An 18047-nucleotide genomic window follows, 5' to 3' on the forward strand; every position below is an offset into this window, starting at 1 on the left:
CTAGAGTGTGATGGGACAAGGACATTCTGGCCGACCAAACCCTCAATAACTCAGACAATGCTGGGCCAATTGTGTGTCGCCTCATGGTTCTCCCGGTCACGGCTGGCGGCGACACAGCCCAGTATCGAACCAGGATCTGTAGTAAGGCAGCTAGCACTGCGATGCAGTGCCTTAGTCCACTACACCACTCAGGAGGCCCTGGTAAAAGGCTTTATCATTTGTGTGGGTGGCTTCCACTCATGCCATCTTTGCTTCCTCTAAAAACCCTGCCATCTGATTGGTTGAAAATAGTGGGCTCACTTTCCTTGGCTGGCAATGGGCACCACCTGGGATAAGTCTCCGATTTGGATTGCTGTGTGCTTTTGATCATGTTTTCAAAACTGTCTGCCTATTTGGTCCATAGGCCTACGTCAAGTTTGCAGGTAACAGGGATGAAAACATCTAATGCTGTAGGCACTTGGACCTCTCAAGCAGACTGCAGGCTCTGGGACCTCTCAAACAGACTGTAGGCTCTGGGACCTTTCAGGCACACTGCATGCACTGGGACCTTTCAGGCACTCTGTAGGCACTGGGACCTTTCAGGCACACTGTAGGCACTGGGACCTTTCAGGCACACTGTAGGCACTGGGACCTTTCAGGCACACTGTAGGCACTGGGACCTTTCAGGCACACTGTAGGCACTGGGACCTTTCAGGCACAAGGCACTGGGACCTTTCAGGCACACTGTAGGCACTGGGACCTTTCTAGGCACTGGGGTGGACACTGCAGGCACTGGAACCTCTCAAGGGGAACTGCAAGCACTGGGACCTCTCAGGTGGACAGGAGGGCCCTAGGACCTCTCGGTACTAGGACTTCTCAGGCAGATGAAATTAAACACTTCAACAACAGTTCCTTTATCATTCTTGCTTTGTGACTGATGCTTCTGTAAAAAGCTATTTTTACAAGCAATAGAAGGGTGGTTGTCATCTACAGGCTACACAGAGAGGGTGTTTTGATTGATAATAGTCACATGTTACGGATGTAGGCTAACCCCTTTGATTTTATCAACATGAGAACAAGCAGACAGAGGAGAGGTTTTTGTGGCCCTTTTGAAATAGGAGAAGGGGTTACCCAGAGTGACTGTTGCAAACAAGTATGTCCTGAGATCATAAAAAGTAGCTGTTCACATGTAACATGACCATTAATGGTGCTTTTGACATTTTTTGGGCCCTGCCCAACTGGTCTAGCCATTCCTCCTCATCCTCTTCAGACTCGTTGTGTAGACTTGTATGCTAGGCCTCAGAGACACAAGGGATTGACACTTGTCTTCCTCTGTATCAGCAGTAGATGTATCTAAAGTAATTATTCTCACAGTGGAACAAACACTAGCGCAGCCCTAGATGACAGAGACGTGGCAATAGAAAGAGAGAGGGTCAAAGAACTCCAAGCATATCTAGACAGAATGGCACATCTTCTACTTCAAGAAAGATTAGTTGGGGAGAAGATGGGCAACTTGATATTTGGGGGATGGATGGCAGATCTGAGAGGTTGGTGATTGGAAGGAGGTATTTGGGGCTTCCACACCATCAGTCACTCTAGCAGCAGCAGCTGCTCTGGTCTCATGGTGCATTCTTGCGCTGAGGGTGTGCTTTTTGATGGTATGGAAGGTTGACCAGGGGGCACTAACCAGGGGATATTAACCAGGGGGCACTTTGATGCTCTAACCAGTGAGCACTGGAGGGGGTAACCAGTGAGCACTAACCTGGGGGCACTAACCAGTGAGCACTAACCTGGGGGGGGATATTAACCAGGGAGGGGCTCTAACCACTAACCAGTGAGCACTAACCAGTGAGGGGGCTCTAACCAGGGAGGGGCTCTAACCAGGGGGCTCTAACCAGGGAGCCCAAACCAGGGGGCTCTAACCAGGGGGCTCTAACCAGGGGGCTCTAACCAGGGGGCACTAACCAGGAGCACTAACCAGGGGGCTCTAACCAGGGAGCTCTAACCAGGGGGCACTAACTAGCGGGCTCTAACCAGGGGGGGTATCTAACGATTGGGCTCTAACCTGGGGTATCTAACCAGGGGGCTCTAACCGGGGGTATCTAACCAGGGGGGGCTCTAACCAGGGGGGTATCTAACCAGGGGGCTCTAACCAGGGGACTCTAACCAGAGGTATCTAACCAGCGGGGCTCTAACCAGGGAGCACTAACCAGGGAGCACTACTTTGGACATACTGCTCAGAACATCACTGTGAGAAATATTTAAGGAATATTATAAGTATTGAAATACAATGTCTGCTTATTGTTTGTAGCACTTATGGTGTTTTTAACAGTCAAAAGGTTTTGATCTGATTTGATACAATGACATCATATTATGTCCACCACAATGTGATGTCACTGATTATGATGAACATACATCTTGCTGTTTTGGTAATTACATCTGTCAGTCAGACCTGTTGCTACTTGCACTGCACAGGGGAGTGTACATTACGGTTACTATGTAGATCTCAGAAGCAGCCGACTCCCTGTCTGCTCTTCATCGCATCACTAAGCCCACCCAGGATGGGGTATTCATTATCTAACGCTAACACATATGAAAGCTCTGCATAGTTTCCTTCTTGTTAGGCAAAAGGGTCTCTTCATGCCCTCTGCTTTCATGTCTCCCCTCTCTTTCATGGCACCCCTCTGCTTTCATGGCACCCCTCTGCTTTCATGGTTCCCCTCTATTTCATGGTTCCTCTCTGCTTTCATGGTTCCCCTCTCTTTCATGGTTACCCTCTCTTTCATGGCTCCCCCCTCCTTTATAGCTCCCCTCTCCCTCATGGCTCCCCTCTCCTTTATAGCTCCCCTCTCCTTTATAGCTCCCCTCTCCCTCATGGCTCCCCTCTCCTTCATGGCTCCCCTCTCCTTCATGGCTCCCCTCTCTTTCATGGCTCCCCTCTCTTTCATAGCTCCCCTTTCCTTTATAGCTCCTTCCTTCATGGCTCCCCTCTCCTTCCTCCCCTCTCCTTCATGGCTCCTCCTTCATGGCTCTCTCCTTCATTGCTCCCCTTTCCTTCATGGCTCCCCTCTCCTTCATGGCTCCCCTCTCCTTCATGGCTCCCTCCTCCTTCATGGCTCCCCTCTCCTTCATGGCTCCCCTCTCCTTCATGGCTCCCCTCTCTTTCATAGCTCCCCTTTCCTTCATGGCTCCCCTCTCCTTCATGGCTCCCCTCTCCTTCATGGCTCCCCTCTCCTTCATGGCTCCCCTCTCCTTCATGGCTCTCTCTTTCATAGCTCCCCTTTCCTTCATGGCTCCCTCTCCTTCATGGCTCCCCTCTCCTTCATGGCTCCCTTCTGGCTCCTTCATGGCTCTCCTTCCTCCTTCATGGCTCCCCTCTCCTTCATGGCTCCCTCCTCCTTCATGGCTCCCCTCTCCTTCATGGCTCCCCTCTCCTTCATGGCTCCCCTCTCTTTCATAGCTCCCCTTTCCTTCATGGCTCCCCTCTCCTTCATGGCTCCCCTCTCTTTCATAGCTCCCCTTTCCTTCATGGCTCCCTCCTCCTTCATGGCTCCCCTCTCCTTCATGGTTACCCTCTCTTTCATGGCTCCCCCCTCCTTTATAGCTCCCCTCTCCGTTATAGCTCCCCTCTCCCTCATGGCTCCCCTCTCCTTCATGGCTCCCTCCTCCTTCATGGCTCCCCTCTCCTTCATGGTTACCCTCTCTTTCATGGCTCCCCTCCCTCCTTTATAGCTCCCCTCTCCGTTCCTTTATAGCTCCCCTCTCCCTCATGGCTCCCCTCTCCTTCATGGCTCCCCTCTCCTTCATGGCTCCCTCCTCCTTCATGGCTCCCCTCTCCTTCATGGCTCCCCTCTCCTTCATGGCTCCCCTCTCTTCATAGCTCCCCTTTCCTTCATGGCTCCCCCTCCTTCATGGCTCCCCTCTCCTTCATGGCTCCCCTCTCCTTCATGGCTCCCACCTCCTTCATGGCTCCCCTCTCCTTCATGGCTCTCCCATGGCTCCCTCTCCTTCTCCTCCTTCATGGCTCCCCTCTCCTTCATGGCTCCCCTCTCCTTCATGGCTCCCCTCTCCTTCATGGTTACCCTCTCTTTCATGGCTCCCCCCTCCTTTATAGCTCCCCTCTCCGTTATAGCTCCCCTCTCCCTCATGGCTCCCCTCTCCTTCATGGCTCCCTCCTCCTTCATGGCTCCCCTCTCCTTCATGGCTCCCCTCTCCTTCATGGCTCCCCTCTCCTTCATGGCTCCCCTCTCCCTCATGGCTCCCCTCTCCTTCATGGCTCCCCTCTCCGTTATAGCTCCCCTCCCCCTCCCTCATGGCTCCCCTCTCCTTCATGGCTCCCTCCTCCTTCATGGCTCCCCTCTCCTTCATGGCTCCCCTCTCCTTCATGGCTCCCCTCTCCTTCATAGCTCCCCTTTCTTCATGGCTCCCTCCTCCTTCATGGCTCCCCTCTCCTTCATGGCTCCCCTCTCCTTCATGGCTCCCTCCTCCTTCATGGCTCCCCTCCTTTCATGGCTCTCTTCATGGCTCCCCTCTCCTTCATGGCTCCCCTCTCCCATGGCTCCCCTCTCTTTCATGGCTCTTTCCCCTCCTTTCATGGCTCCCCTCTCCTTTATAGCTCTCCTTTATAGCTCCCTCTCCCTCATGGCTCCCCTCTCCTTCATGGCTCCCTCCTCCTTCATGGCTCCCCTCTCCTTCATGGCTCCCCTCTCTTTCATAGCTCCCCTTTCCTTCATGGCTCCCCTCTCCTTCATGGCTCCCCTCTCTTTCATAGCTCCCCTTTCCTTCATGGCTCCCCTCTCCTTCTTGCAAGTCACTGTGTGGAAGTTGGAACAAACGCCGGCTGCTGATCCTCCTCTGAGTCTGTGCCCATTTGATTTGGCTTCCTAATAAATAGTTGTAAGCATCTTCTGTGTTTTGCTTACCCATGATGAGCTTTATCGTCTCCTGGCTAATTTAGGGACAGTGCTTAGGTTCTATAACCTCCCTGGCGTCTGGTCTGGTGATATACAGGTTGAAGATATGCCTCCCTGGGGTCTTCCCATACCATAACCCTACCACCACCATGGGGCACTCTGTTCACAATATTGGCATCAGCAAAACGCTCATCCACCAGACAGCGTACACATTGTCTGCGGTTGTGAGGCCAGTTAGACGTACTGCTAGATTCTCTAAAACGACGTTGGAGGTGACTTATGGTAGGGAAATGAACATCACATTCTCAGACAACAGCACTGGTGGACATTACTGCAGTCAGCATGCCAATCGCACACTCCCTCAAGACTTGAGACATCTGTGGCATTGTGTTGTGTTACAAAACTGCATAGTTTAGTGGCCTTTTATTGTCCCCAGTATAAGGTGCCCCTGTGTAATGATCATGCTGTTTAATCAGCTTTTTGATATGCCACACCTGTCAGATGGATGGATTATCTTGGCAAAGCAGAAATTTTAATTGCACAAAATTTGAGAGAAATAATATTTTTGTTCATATGGAAAATATGAACAAAAAACATTTGTGAGTGACTTTGTCATACTGCAAACCAAAATCAACTTAGTAAGGAGAAAACCAACCTCCTGTTTCAAAACTGTCATCAATGTTGACAAAATGCTTGACTACTAATCTGCATTTTGACTAGCTAAGATGAATCAGGTTTTTTTTTTTTTTTACCTTTATTTAACCAGGCAAGTCAGTTAAGAACAAATTCTTATTTTCAATGACGGCCTGGGAACTGTGGGTTAACTGCCTGTTCAGAGGCAGAACGACAGATTTTGTACCTTGTCAGCTCGGGGGTTTGAACTCTCAACCTTGCGGTTACTAGTCCAACGCTCTAACCACTAGGCTACACTGCCGCCCCAGGGAGGCTTGAAGATAAGCCTCCCTGGGGTCTGGTCTGGTGATGGACGGGTTGAAGAGAACCCTCCCTGGGGTCTGGTCTGGTCTGGAGATATACAGGTTGAAGAGAACCCTCCCTGGGGTCTGGTCTGGTCTGGAGATATACAGGTTGAAGAGAACCCTCCCTGGGGTCTGGTCTGGTCTGGAGATATACAGGTTGAAGAGAACTCTCCCTGGGATCTGGTCTGGTAGTGAGCAGTTTGAAGAGGAGCACTGTCTGGAGACCAACCTATTAGGCACAGACGTCAATTCAACGTCTATTCCACATTCGTTCAGCATCATTTCATTGAAATGACTTGGAAACCATATTGATTCAACCAGTGTGTCCTCAATGGGAAGTTACTGGCTTTTTGTTGTTCTTTCTCTGGCCTTTGGAAACAGGTGATTTTAGAGACTGAGGAAACAAGGACAGACACACATAGAGAACAACCAAGGTCGCAACTTTCACTGGGGACATGTCCCACCCCACCCCTCCCCCCACATTCTGAAATTGCATTTTTGTCCCCCCAACCTCTCCCCCCACATTCTGAAATTGCATTTTTGTCCCCTCCACCCTTCCCCCCCATATTCTGAAATTGCATTGTTGTCCTCCCCACAGTTGTATCATTGGAATGTGAAATGTAACTAGGCAGCAGTGTGTTTTAGGACCACTCGGACGTCACCGAGAGTCAGTTAGGCTGTTTGGAGTGTTTATCCGAAAAATAATTATGCCCCTCCCCACAATTATGCCCCTCCCCACTTCTAAAACCAAAGTTGCGCCCCTGGAAAACACCAAGAGCTTTCAGGTGGTATGATAGGTTAAGAAATCATTACTATGGCATAAAATATTCTTATTGGCTGTTTTTACACTGTATTCTGGTGTCATCACATTCTATGCTGTATTCCGTCAAGGCTTTATATGAAGGCAGTTAAAGTTCTACAGTGAATGTCAATTAATGATGTCCCTATGATCCACGTTGACACTGTTGACATTTATTCAAAATGGTAAATTAAGCTTTAATGCGTGTTGTAGTCAGCTGAAAATGCCCCCTCTATCACGCCTCTCTTCAGTCACATGGGAAGCCCCAGAAGTGGAAGGGGTGGTTATTGTGCCCTAGTGGAGCAGCCTCCCTCCCTCTGGACACTTGCCTGTGAACCCAGCTGAGCTATGCATGTTGTCAATCCCAGTTGTTAGCGTTCCCTTTCTAAAAGACATCCCTGTAGTAGAATCTTGTGGTCTCGACTTTAAATGACATCACTGACAAATGGCATTTATGCAGTAAGGCATCAAGTTATATTCACACATGTAATGACTAAAACCAGTCTATGATCAATACCTTCTGAACATTTGTCAGGTGTGTTTCTTGGGGAGGGGGGGATTGATTGATCAAACATTTTTTGTTTCTCATCTTAATTAGTAGGGAAGGAGATTTGGAGAGAGTCTGGGTAGATAGGAGATCGCTTTTATCCCCTTTATCTCAGACAATGAGATTGAGGAAGAGGAACTCTGCACTGGAAACAAAGGCTGAGTCTTGCACCATTGTCAAGCTGCTTTACTCATCCTCTCTACTCCCCATATCTAACTGCCTGAAGCACATTGACAGGTTGTGATAACTCCTCATTAATGATGTAACTAGCTACCCTGTGGCTCGATATTGGAATATAGTGCTAATATTTAAATTAACTCCCTGCCTTGCCAAGTTGTTTTGGAGGGTTGTTTCTGTATCGTCATAGGAATTGCTATGAGATGCTCCACAGAGAGTTTCATGTTTAGATATTAGTTATATTCCTTGTCCCTTGATTAAGGAAAAAGTTAAAGAGTAATTCATTATAAATTGAACTCTGGCTTGGTTTAAAGATTAGATTATAATGCCACAGGCACCCAGTCTTGATGCTCAGCCCAATTTGGCCCAAACTGGCTATGTCTCTACAACATTTGGGTCACCCAATAACTGATTGACCAGTTTGTTTAGATATTTAGAGGGGGAAAACTCAGCAACAAGGAAAGCAAGATAACAAAAAATATGTATATGTTTTTGTCTTTGCATGTTTTTGAACGATTTTGACCTTAGGGCTCAGAGTCAAAGGCAAGTAATTGACTTCACAAACATTCCCTTTTGATCTCACAGGAAATTACATGGTTGTTCTGAAATGTCCATGTAGATATCAGCATTATAGTCCCCTGGTTTGTTTATCCTTATAATGCACATGGATGTGCAATAATGGTGTTTATTCAGAAACCACATTCAGAGACCAAAACTAGTGCCGTTATGGTAGGAGCAGAGTAGAGGATCTCACAAGCGGCTTGTACTTAAATGAACAGTTAACAGCTTTATAAATCTAAGACCTAACTCGCAGTCATAGCACCTTCCTTCATCAGTTTACCCTCTATTGGAAATACTTCTTGGGGACACTTGAGCGGAGGTCAAAGTTGTGGGAGAGGGACAGCAGGGGGACAGCAGGGGGGTATGGAAACAGGAAGGAGATTGTTATGTGTTTCTAATTAGATAGCTAGGTATAGAATAAAATGGGTTTTTCATAGAACAGTACAGTATTACATTAGACCACACAGTCTTTGTCAACGGGGAAGGTACAGTATTACATTAGACCACACAGTCTTTGTTAAGGGGGAAGGTACAGTATTACATTAGACCACACAGTCTTTGTCAAGGGGGAAGGTACAGTATTACATTAGACCACACAGTCTTTGTCAAGGGGGAAGGTACAGTATTACATTAGACCACACAGTCTTTGTCAAGGGGGAAGGTACAGTATTACATTAGACCACACAGTCTTTGTCAACGGGGAAGGTACAGTATTACATTAGACCACACAGTCTTTGTCAACATGGGGAAGGTACAGTATTACATTAGACCACACAGTCTTTGTCAAGGGGGAAGGTACAGTATTACATTAGACCACACAGTCTTTGTCAATGGGGAAGGTACAGTATTACATTAGACCACACAGTCTTTGTCAACGGGGAAGGTACAGTATTACATTAGACCACACAGTCTTTGTCAAGGGGGAAGGTACAGTATTACATTAGACCACACAGTCTTTGTCAATGGGGAAGGTACAGTATTACATTAGACCACACAGTCTTTGTCAAGGGGGAAGGTACAGTATTACATTAGACCACACAGTCTTTGTCAACGGGGAAGGTACAGTATTACATTAGACCACACAGTCTTTGTCAAGGGGGAAGGTACAGTATTACATTAGACCACACAGTCTTTGTCAAGGGGGAAGGTACAGTATTACATTAGACCACACAGTCTTTGTCAACGGGGAAGGTACAGTATTACATTAGACCACACAGTCTTTGTCAACGGGGAAGTGAGCCACACAAAGCTAACAGATCCTCCAGCTCAGTCTAATACTTTAAACCTCTCCTCTCTCTGTTCAGTCACAGCTCTGCCGCTTGCTTCTCCCTGTAAAACTTGGCAAAGATACAACTCTCTGGTGATCCAGCTACATGCTCCAGGGAGCCATAGCCCTGTCAGCTCTCACTATCTGCAACATTGTGTTGTCTGTGAGGATGTGTTATGGGTTAAGATTTGAGTTATTTTCCACAACTTAAGTGAATAGTTGGAAAACTCTGATGGAAAGACTGCTTTTTTAGACTTGAATGTTAACCTAGGCAATTGTGTGTAATTGACCTTTCTAATTGCTGCTGTTTAGAAAGAGACTAGCCACAAACCATCCATTTGTGTTTTAGATGACATCATTTGAAGCTTTTAATGTATTTTCTTTTATTTCTAAGCACAATAAGGGAGGGAGTTTTTCCTAGCCTTTATGAATACATTTGATTGATTGATTGAATAATGATATAGGCCTAGTACCACAACGCTACTAGAGAAGGAATAAAACATTTTTTAAGGTATGTCTTGGCCTTACCTCTTGACAGGACTATGTTGTCTGGATGCCTGAGGGTTTATGAAGATGGAAATGTGATCCACATAATAAAGTTATATCTAATCTATCTGCTCATCTTCACACAACAAAAAAACAGAAATACCTTATTTACATAAGTATTCAGAACCTTTGCTGTGAGACTCGAAATTGAGCTCAGGTGCATCCTGTTTCCATTGTTCATCCTTGAGATGTTTCTACCACTTGACTGGAGTCCACCTGTGGTAAATTCTATTGATTGGACATCATTTGGAAAGGCACACACCTGCCTATATAAGGTCCCACAGTTGACAGTGCATGTCAGAGCAAAAACCAAGCCACGAGGTCGAAGGAATTGTCCGTAGAGACAAGATTGTGTTGAGGCACAGATCTGGGGAATGGTACCAAAAAATGTCTGCAACATTGAAGGTCCCCAAGAACACAGTGGCCTCCATCATTCTTAAATGGAAGAGGTTTGGAACCACCAAGAGACTTCCTAGAGCTTCCCTGCCAAATTGAGCAATCGGGGGAGAAGGGCCTTGGTCAGGGAGGTGACCAAGAACCCGATGGTCACTCTGACAGAGCCCCAGAGTTCCTCTGTGGAGATGGGAGAAACTTCTAGAAGGACAACCATCTCTGCAGTATTCCACCAATCAGGCCTTTAGGGGAGAGTGTCCAGATGGAAGCCACTCTTCAGTAAAAGGCACATGATGAAACCAAGATTAAACTATTTGGCCTGAATGCCATGCGTCACGTCTGGAGGAAACCTGGTGAAGGATGGTGGGGGCAGCACCATGCTGTGGGGATGTTTTTCAGCGGCAGAGACTGGGAGACTAGTCAGGATCGAGGGAAAGGTGAACGGAGAGATCCTTGATGAAAACCTGCTGCAGAGCACTCAGGACCTGACTGGGGTGAAGGTTCACCTTCCAACAGGACAACAACCCTGAGCACACAGCCAAGACAATGGAGGGGTGGCTTCGGGACAAATCTCTGAATATCCTTGAGTGGCCCAGCCAGAGCCTAGACTTGAACCCGATCGAACATCTCTGGAGAGACCTGAAAATAGCTGTGCAATGACGCTCCCCATCCAACCTGACAGAGCTTGAGTGGATCTGCAACGAAGAATGGGAGAAACTCCCCCAAATAAAGGTGTGCCAAGCTTGTAGCTTCATGCACAAGAAGACTTGATGCTGTAATCGTTGCCAAAGGTGCTTCAACAAAGTAGTAAATGGTCTGAATAGTTATGTAAATGTGATATTTCCATTTTTTTTATACATTTGCAAAAATAAACAGTTTTTGCTTTGTCATTATGGGCTATTGTGTGTAGATGACAAAAAAAACAATTTCATCAATTTTATATTAAGGCTGTAACGTAAAAACACGTGGAAAAAGTCAATTGGTCTGAAAACTTTCTGAATGCACTGTGACCTGCTGCTGCTGACTCTCAGGCAGGAAGGCAGTCTGTTGCTGACTGAGTGGTTGGATGGGCTGGAGGGTGGGTCGGAGGGTGGAGGGTGGGTGGGTGGGCCGGAGGGTGGGTCGGAGGGTGGGTCGGAGGGTGGGTCGGAGGGTGGGTCGGAGGGTGGGTCGGAGGGTGGGCCGGAGGGTGGGTCGGAGGGTGGGCCGGAGGGTGGGCCGGAGGGTGGGTCGGAGGGTGGGCCGGAGGGTGGGCCGGAGGGTGGGCCGGAGGGTGGGTCGGAGGGGAGTGTGTGTTGAGAACACTGCAGCAGGCAGCTTTGTCCACTATTGGCTGAGTCACGTGAGTGAGAGTTGTCGGTAGGCTATTTAGATTGTCATTATGGCGACACCAGTTTTTTCCAACCCTTTTTCCATAAAACATTAACATGCTAAAACTGATGCGCAAAAGGAAATAATGGCGAAAAAACACAGGGAAAAGACTAGGCGCACAAGAGAGCATTAGAGACATTTGCTCGGCGGTGTTTTAAACTCCATTCTACTCTAATGTCGACTTTGCTTATGGAAAACGGTATCAAGTGTTCTTGGGGGCTGCGCGAGTAGAAATAGAAGTTATGGTACTCCCTCTCTGTTATGGGGGAAATGAATCTGACATTAAATGTGGAGAATGATAGGATACAGTTGCATCTGTTGAACATCAAGTAGCCTGTTAATTTATATGTCATTGTAGGCTACAGTAGGCTACCATTTGATACAATAAATATGTTGAAAGAACTATATCATTGGAGTCATTGTAAATCAATGTGTAGCCGACCTGGAGCTGGCAATCAGATTGAATAAATAGCCTGTGTTGTTGTTGTAGCCTTGTGTTATTGTGCAATTATTAATGGCCATGTTTAGATATTAAATTGGAAGTTATCAAAGCTCTATTGCAATTGCCGATCAGATGTTAGAAAGCAATAGATTGACGATAACAGACAGACAGATTAGGCTACAGGTTAAAAAAAATAAACACAGGCTGTTCTTTAGTCATAGTAAAAATTCACATCTTTCCAGTACTCCTCACCCCCGCCCCAAACTCCACCCTCAACACAATTACCAATCAAAAACTAATTATCTAAAGAAAATGACATTGCGACCAAAGAGAACAGACAAAATGGACATTGTTTTCATGAAGCCAGCTTCTTTCTATGGTGCTACCTGTTCCAGGGTTAGGACCATAACCATGAGAGGACTTGAAAATGAGCCAAAAGCTAAAGGTATTTTGGTTTCAGTGCATTTTCTTTAAAAATAAATGTATATATCCTATCAATGTTTAGGCATACTTTGTAATAAATTGATAATTAAAGGTTAAAAATACAAATTATTGTATACTAAAAACGTGAACTTGTTTTTGCAGAGCATACAGCCATGCCGACAACCATCCGTGGAGATCAGTGGACAAAGGGCTGGACAACGGGCCGCAATGAAAAAACGCATGGTTGCCAAGAAAGCGGATAGATTTTCTAGATTCTTAAAATGTGTACACAGCATTTGTGTGCTGGAGTCACTTTTAATTCATTATTGATCTACCGTTTCTATCATAGGCCTCTGTAATCGATGGGGGCTCAGGGTGGTACTATTCTGCTCATCTGATGAAGGAGCACATGGATCAGATTCAAACTTTGAAGACTGAGATCGAGTCATTGAAGGCAGACCAGCAGAAAGATAAACATTATCTGAGTGCAGAGATACGGGCAACAGCTGATGCATTGGTCCAGAGCCAGGCCGCATTGGCGGAGAGTCAGGCGGAGAATGACACATTGAAGAGGGCGAGGAACGAGATGGAGTCACAATCCATGCCAGGCACACCTGTGAGCTCTGGAACTTCACCTCAGACAGGCAGAGTCAACATAACTGACGGGTTCATCAAGGTTGTCGGTTCACCCTGACATTTCCATTCCTCTTCTGACAACAGAACTTGACCAACTGCTCACCAGTCACAGCAAGGGCCGTCCGAATCGCTATGTTGTTCTACTATAGCCCAATTAACAAATGCAGGTGGCGTGTATCTTCAAAATGCTTTAAATGCTTTATTATCCAAATGTAAAAGCATATATACAGTATTTATTCATCAGCATCTTTTGTTTTCGTTAATAAAATAATGACAAAATACTCTTTCAAAATGCAAATGTTTATTTAGTTATGGATCCATAACGAATTACAATGGGAATAAATATCACTGAATTACAGAAATATTGGAACAAAGTTGTCCAATGAAGGGGAAAAAAATGTTGCTTACTGGAAAATACTCTTTCAAACACACATTGTACAGCACCATTATGGCTATTAGCTGTTAGCTGGACAGTAGACTTGCCAAGAAGGAGGGTAGGGGGAGAATTCTATCTTCAAATGTTTTCTTAGGTTGGCTGTATCACAAACGGCCGTGATTGGTTTCAATTTCAGTTTAATCCACCAGAATTGGCTTAATAAATAATACAACACAAAGTATTATTATTATTAAGGGAGTCTCATAGGGCGGCGCACATTTGGCCCAGCGTTTCTCTCCCTCTAAAAACAGAAATAAATGTTTTAGCCTTTAGAAATATTATTTTGGCCTTCATTCAGATTACAATTGCTCACTTTATTTTTTTTTTTTTTTTTAACGAAATAATCTCCAAAATATCGTTCTATATTATCAAGTTGATGGCACTGTCATATAGCCTGGCACCTACATAAAGCTGTGTGACTCAGTCATTCATGGCTTTGGATCAAAAATAAATCAGTACCAACATTTTTTCTTATAGTCTTTAATAAAGACATGTTTTGGTTATCCTGAACTGGGCACCATGTACTGTATTATAATTGTCCATTGTGGGCTATTAGCAGGACAATATACCTTTACCAACACCTCTCTGTATTTTGATACTTGGTTAGACTACAGTTTTGGTGTAGAAATTGTATGCTCTTATTGTAACCTTTATTTAACTAGGCAAGCCAGTTAAGAACAAATTCATATTTACAAAGACAGCCTACTCCTTCCTCCCTGTCGGGGAATTGAACCCCGGTCTCCCGCGTGCCTGCATTCTTTAGCAAAATAACCCAGTACTGTATGTAGCCTACCGTCATGTTGTACAACCCCATATTTTCCGTTCCATCCTAATGGAAACCCAGAGGGTTTTTTGTTTTTCTTGGAATAGAAGCATCATTATATTAAGAAAAATTAATTCAGCAAAATTTCTTAAAATCAGTCCCATATACAATGTTCTTACAAAAAAAGGTTTTAAATGCTTTAGTACAGCCACTATTGAAGGTTATCAAATGCTTCTAAAAGATGCCCTTTGGTGCTCAAACTAGCACTAAGTAGCATTAATGGTAACAGTGGTTGACACATAAATAACGTGCCATAGAATTCTGCGGCACCATGCAAGCTGTGCTGCAGTACGCTGCAACTTTTAAAGGAAGAACCACTGTACCATAACCCCCGTGCCCTATTGCTTTCATAGCAGTCAAATTAGTTAAGTAGACATCCATTGATGAAACCTGATCTGGCGAGTTTAATAAGGGTGAATTATCTTTTCTCTTGTGACATTTTGAAATGAGTTTATTAAGTCGAGTCATAGTTCGCAATAATTATTATTTGATGAAAACCAAATTTTGCTTCTAACATCATTACAAGTTACGTCAATATTTTTTCTCAGTAGGCTCAAATGTAATTGAAGAAGGGTTTATAGGAAAAATGTGGGTACTCCTCTCTCGCTGTGTGAAAACATTTTGGATGGGGTTTGAGTGGTCATTGTGCGAGTCCTGGCAACCCTGGATGAGACCAAAAATACAACAGGAGAACAAGCAGGCATAAACACTCATAAAAAAAAACTAAAAAAGAACAAAACCATAGATTCAGATATTTGAAATATTGCACAAAAATATACATTTGAATAGATCAAATGAATTTGTTATATCTCCCAGCCCTACTGCCAGGTCTCTCAGGCCTACCACTGTCGTGCCGTTGCCAAACTTGATGATGGTGTTGGAGTCGTGTGTGGTCACGCAGTTGTGGGTGAACAGAGACTACAGGAGAGGGCTAAGCACGCCCTGTGTTGAGTGTCAGCGTGCCTGATGTGTTTTTGCCAAGCCTCACATGTGGTGAATACAACAGGTGTAGACCTTACTGTGAAATGCTTAATTACTAGCCCTTAACCAACAATGCAGGTTTAAGAAAATGGAGTTAAGAAAATATTTACTAAATAAACGGAAATCCCCCCCAAAAAGTGACCCAATAAAATAACAATAATGGGCAGGCAGGGTAGCCTAGTGTTTAGAGCATTGGACTAGTAACCGGAAGGTTGCAAGTTCAAACCCCTGAGCTGACAAGGTAAAAATCTGTCGTTCTGCCCCTGAACAGGCAGTTAACTCTTGGAACAGTATTTCATTTTTGGATAAAAAGACGTGCCCGTTTTAAGAGCAATATTTTGTCACAAAAAGATGCTCGACTATGCATATAATTGATAGCTTTGGAAAGAAAACACTCTGACGTTTCCAGAACTGCAAAGATATTGTCTATGAGTGCCCCAGAACAGAATCTACAGGCAAAACCAAGATGAAACTGCAACCAGGAAATGAGCAGGATTTTTGAGGCTCTGTTTGTCATTGTCTCCTTATATGGCTGTGAATGCGACAGGAATGAGCCTGCCCTATCTATCGTTTCCCCAAGGTGTCTGCAGCATTGTGACATATTTGTAGGCATATCATTGGAAGATTGACAATAAGAGACTACATTTGCCAGGTGTCCGCCCGGTGTCCTCCGTCGAAATTGGTGCATCATCTTCAGCTGCTGGTATTTTTCCATGGGATTCTGAGACGAAAGCAGGCTTCCACGAACGGCATATCAATGAAGAGATATGTGGAAAAACACCTTGAGGATTGATTCTAAACAATGTTTGCCATGTTTCGGTCGATATTATGGAGTTAATTTGGAAAAAGTTTAACGTTTTGGTGACTGAATTTTCGGTTCGTTTCAGTAGCCAAATGTGATCTACAAAACGGAGCGATTTCTCCTACACAAAGAATCTTTCAGGAAAAACTGAACATTTGCTATGTAACTGAGAGTCTCCTCATTGAAAACATCTGAAGTTCTTCAAAGGTAAATTATTTTATTTGATTGGTTTTCTGGTTTTTGTGAAAATGTTGCGTGCTAAATGAAACTCTAAATGCTACGCTAGCTATCAATACTCTTACACAAATGCTTGATTTGCTATGGTTCAAAAGCATATTTTGAAAATCTGAGATGACAGTGTTGTTAAGAAAAGGCTAAGCTTGAGAGCAGGCATATTTATTTCATTTCATTTGCGATTTTCAGAAATCGTTAACGTTGCGTTATGGTAATGAGCCTGAGGCTGTATTCACGATCCCGGATCCGGGATGGGTAGTATCAAGAGTTAACCCACTGGCCGTCTAGGCCGTCATTGAAAATAAGAATTTTTTCTTAACTGACTTGCCTGGTTAAATAAAAAAATAATGAGGCTATATACAGGGGGTACCAGTATGGAGTCAATGTGCAGGGGTACAATGCAAATAGTCTGGGTGGCCATTTGATTCATTGTTTAGCAGTCTTATGGCTTGGCGGTAGAAGCTGTTAAGGGGCTTTTGGACATAGACGTTTTGCTCCGGTCCCATTTAACACGCAGTAGTAGAGATAACAGTCTATGACTTTGGTGACTGGAGTCTTTGACAATGTTTTGGGCCTTCCTCTTGACACTGCCTAGCATATAGGTCCTGGATGGCAGGAAGCTTGGCCCCAGTGATGTACTGGGCCATAAGCACTACCCTCTGTAGCGCATTACGGTCAGATGCCGAGCAGTTGCCATACTAGGCGGTGATGCAACCGGTCAGGATGCTCTCGATGGGGCAGCTGGAGAACTTTTTGAGGATCTGGGGACCAATACCAAGTCTCCTGAGGGGGAAATGGTGTTGTCGTGCCCTCCTCACAACTTTCTTGGTGTGTTTGGACCATGATAGTTTGTTGATGATGTGGACACCAGGGAACTTGAAAGTTTCGACCCGCTCCACTGCAGCCCCGTCGATGTGAATGGTCGTGTTTTTGGCCCTCCTTTTCCTGTAGTCCACGATCATCTCCTTTGTCTTGCTCACGTTGCGGGAGAGGTTGTTGTCCTGGCACTGCACTAGAGATTACGTTATCTGTGGATCTGTTGGGGTGGTATGTGAATTGGACTGGGTCCAGGGTGTCTGGGATGATGGTGTTGATGTGAGCCATGACCAGCCTTTTAAAGCACTTCATGGCTACAGATGTGAGTGATAGTTATTTAGACAGGTTACCTTGGCGTTCTTGGGCACAGGGACTATGGTGGTCTGATTGAAACATATGGGTATTACAAACTAGGTCAGGGGGAGGTTGAAAATGTCAGTGAAGACACTTACCAGCTGGTCAGGGCATGCTCTAAGTACACGTCCTGGTAATGGCCCTACGGCCCTGTGAATGTTGAACTATTTAAAGGTCCTACTCACATCGGCTACGGAGAGCGTGATCACACAGTCATCCAGAAGAGCTGGTGTTTTCATGCATGGTTTAGTGTTGCTAGCCTCGAAGCGAGCATAGAAGACATTTAGCGCGTCTGGTAGGTTTGCATCGCTGGGCTGCTCGTGCCTGGGTTTCCCTTTGTAATCCGTGATAGTTTACAAGCCCTGCCACATCTGACGAGCGTCAGAGCCAGTGTAGTAGGATTCGATCTTAGTCTCGTATTGACACTTTGCCTGTTTGGTGGTTCGTCGGAGGGCGTAGCGGGATTTATTATAAGCGTCCGGATTTGTGTCCCGCTCCTTGAAAGCAGCAGCTTTAAACTTGGCTAATCAGAAAGTAGCACAGCACATGGCTCTGTTTCATTCTGCCACA

The 18047-nt window shown here is 45.4% G+C and overlaps 2 protein-coding genes across 2 annotated transcripts in view; one reads left to right on the forward strand and one right to left on the reverse strand.

Annotated features, from left to right (window-relative positions):
• Positions 1-18047, forward strand: part of plxnb1a (plexin b1a) — a 99277-nt gene that overhangs the window by 9882 nt on the left and 71348 nt on the right. The gene's annotated exons all lie outside the window — the stretch shown is intronic.
• LOC135505305 (octapeptide-repeat protein T2-like) lies at positions 3324-3671 on the reverse strand. Its single transcript, XM_064924559.1, has one exon. It carries the CDS (start codon positions 3669-3671, stop codon positions 3324-3326), a length of 348 nt encoding a protein of 115 aa, XP_064780631.1.

The sequence above is a fragment of the Oncorhynchus masou genome, chromosome 18 (genome assembly GCF_036934945.1).
Source record: "Oncorhynchus masou masou isolate Uvic2021 chromosome 18, UVic_Omas_1.1, whole genome shotgun sequence".
In the NCBI taxonomy this organism is placed as follows: Eukaryota; Metazoa; Chordata; class Actinopteri; order Salmoniformes; family Salmonidae; genus Oncorhynchus; species Oncorhynchus masou.

Bases quoted from the DNA above. Each gene is read 5' to 3' on its own strand.
- LOC135505305 (XM_064924559.1), bottom strand. From the start codon at position 3,671: ATGAAGGAGAGGGGAGCCATGAAGGAGGAGGGAGCCATGAAGGAGAGG.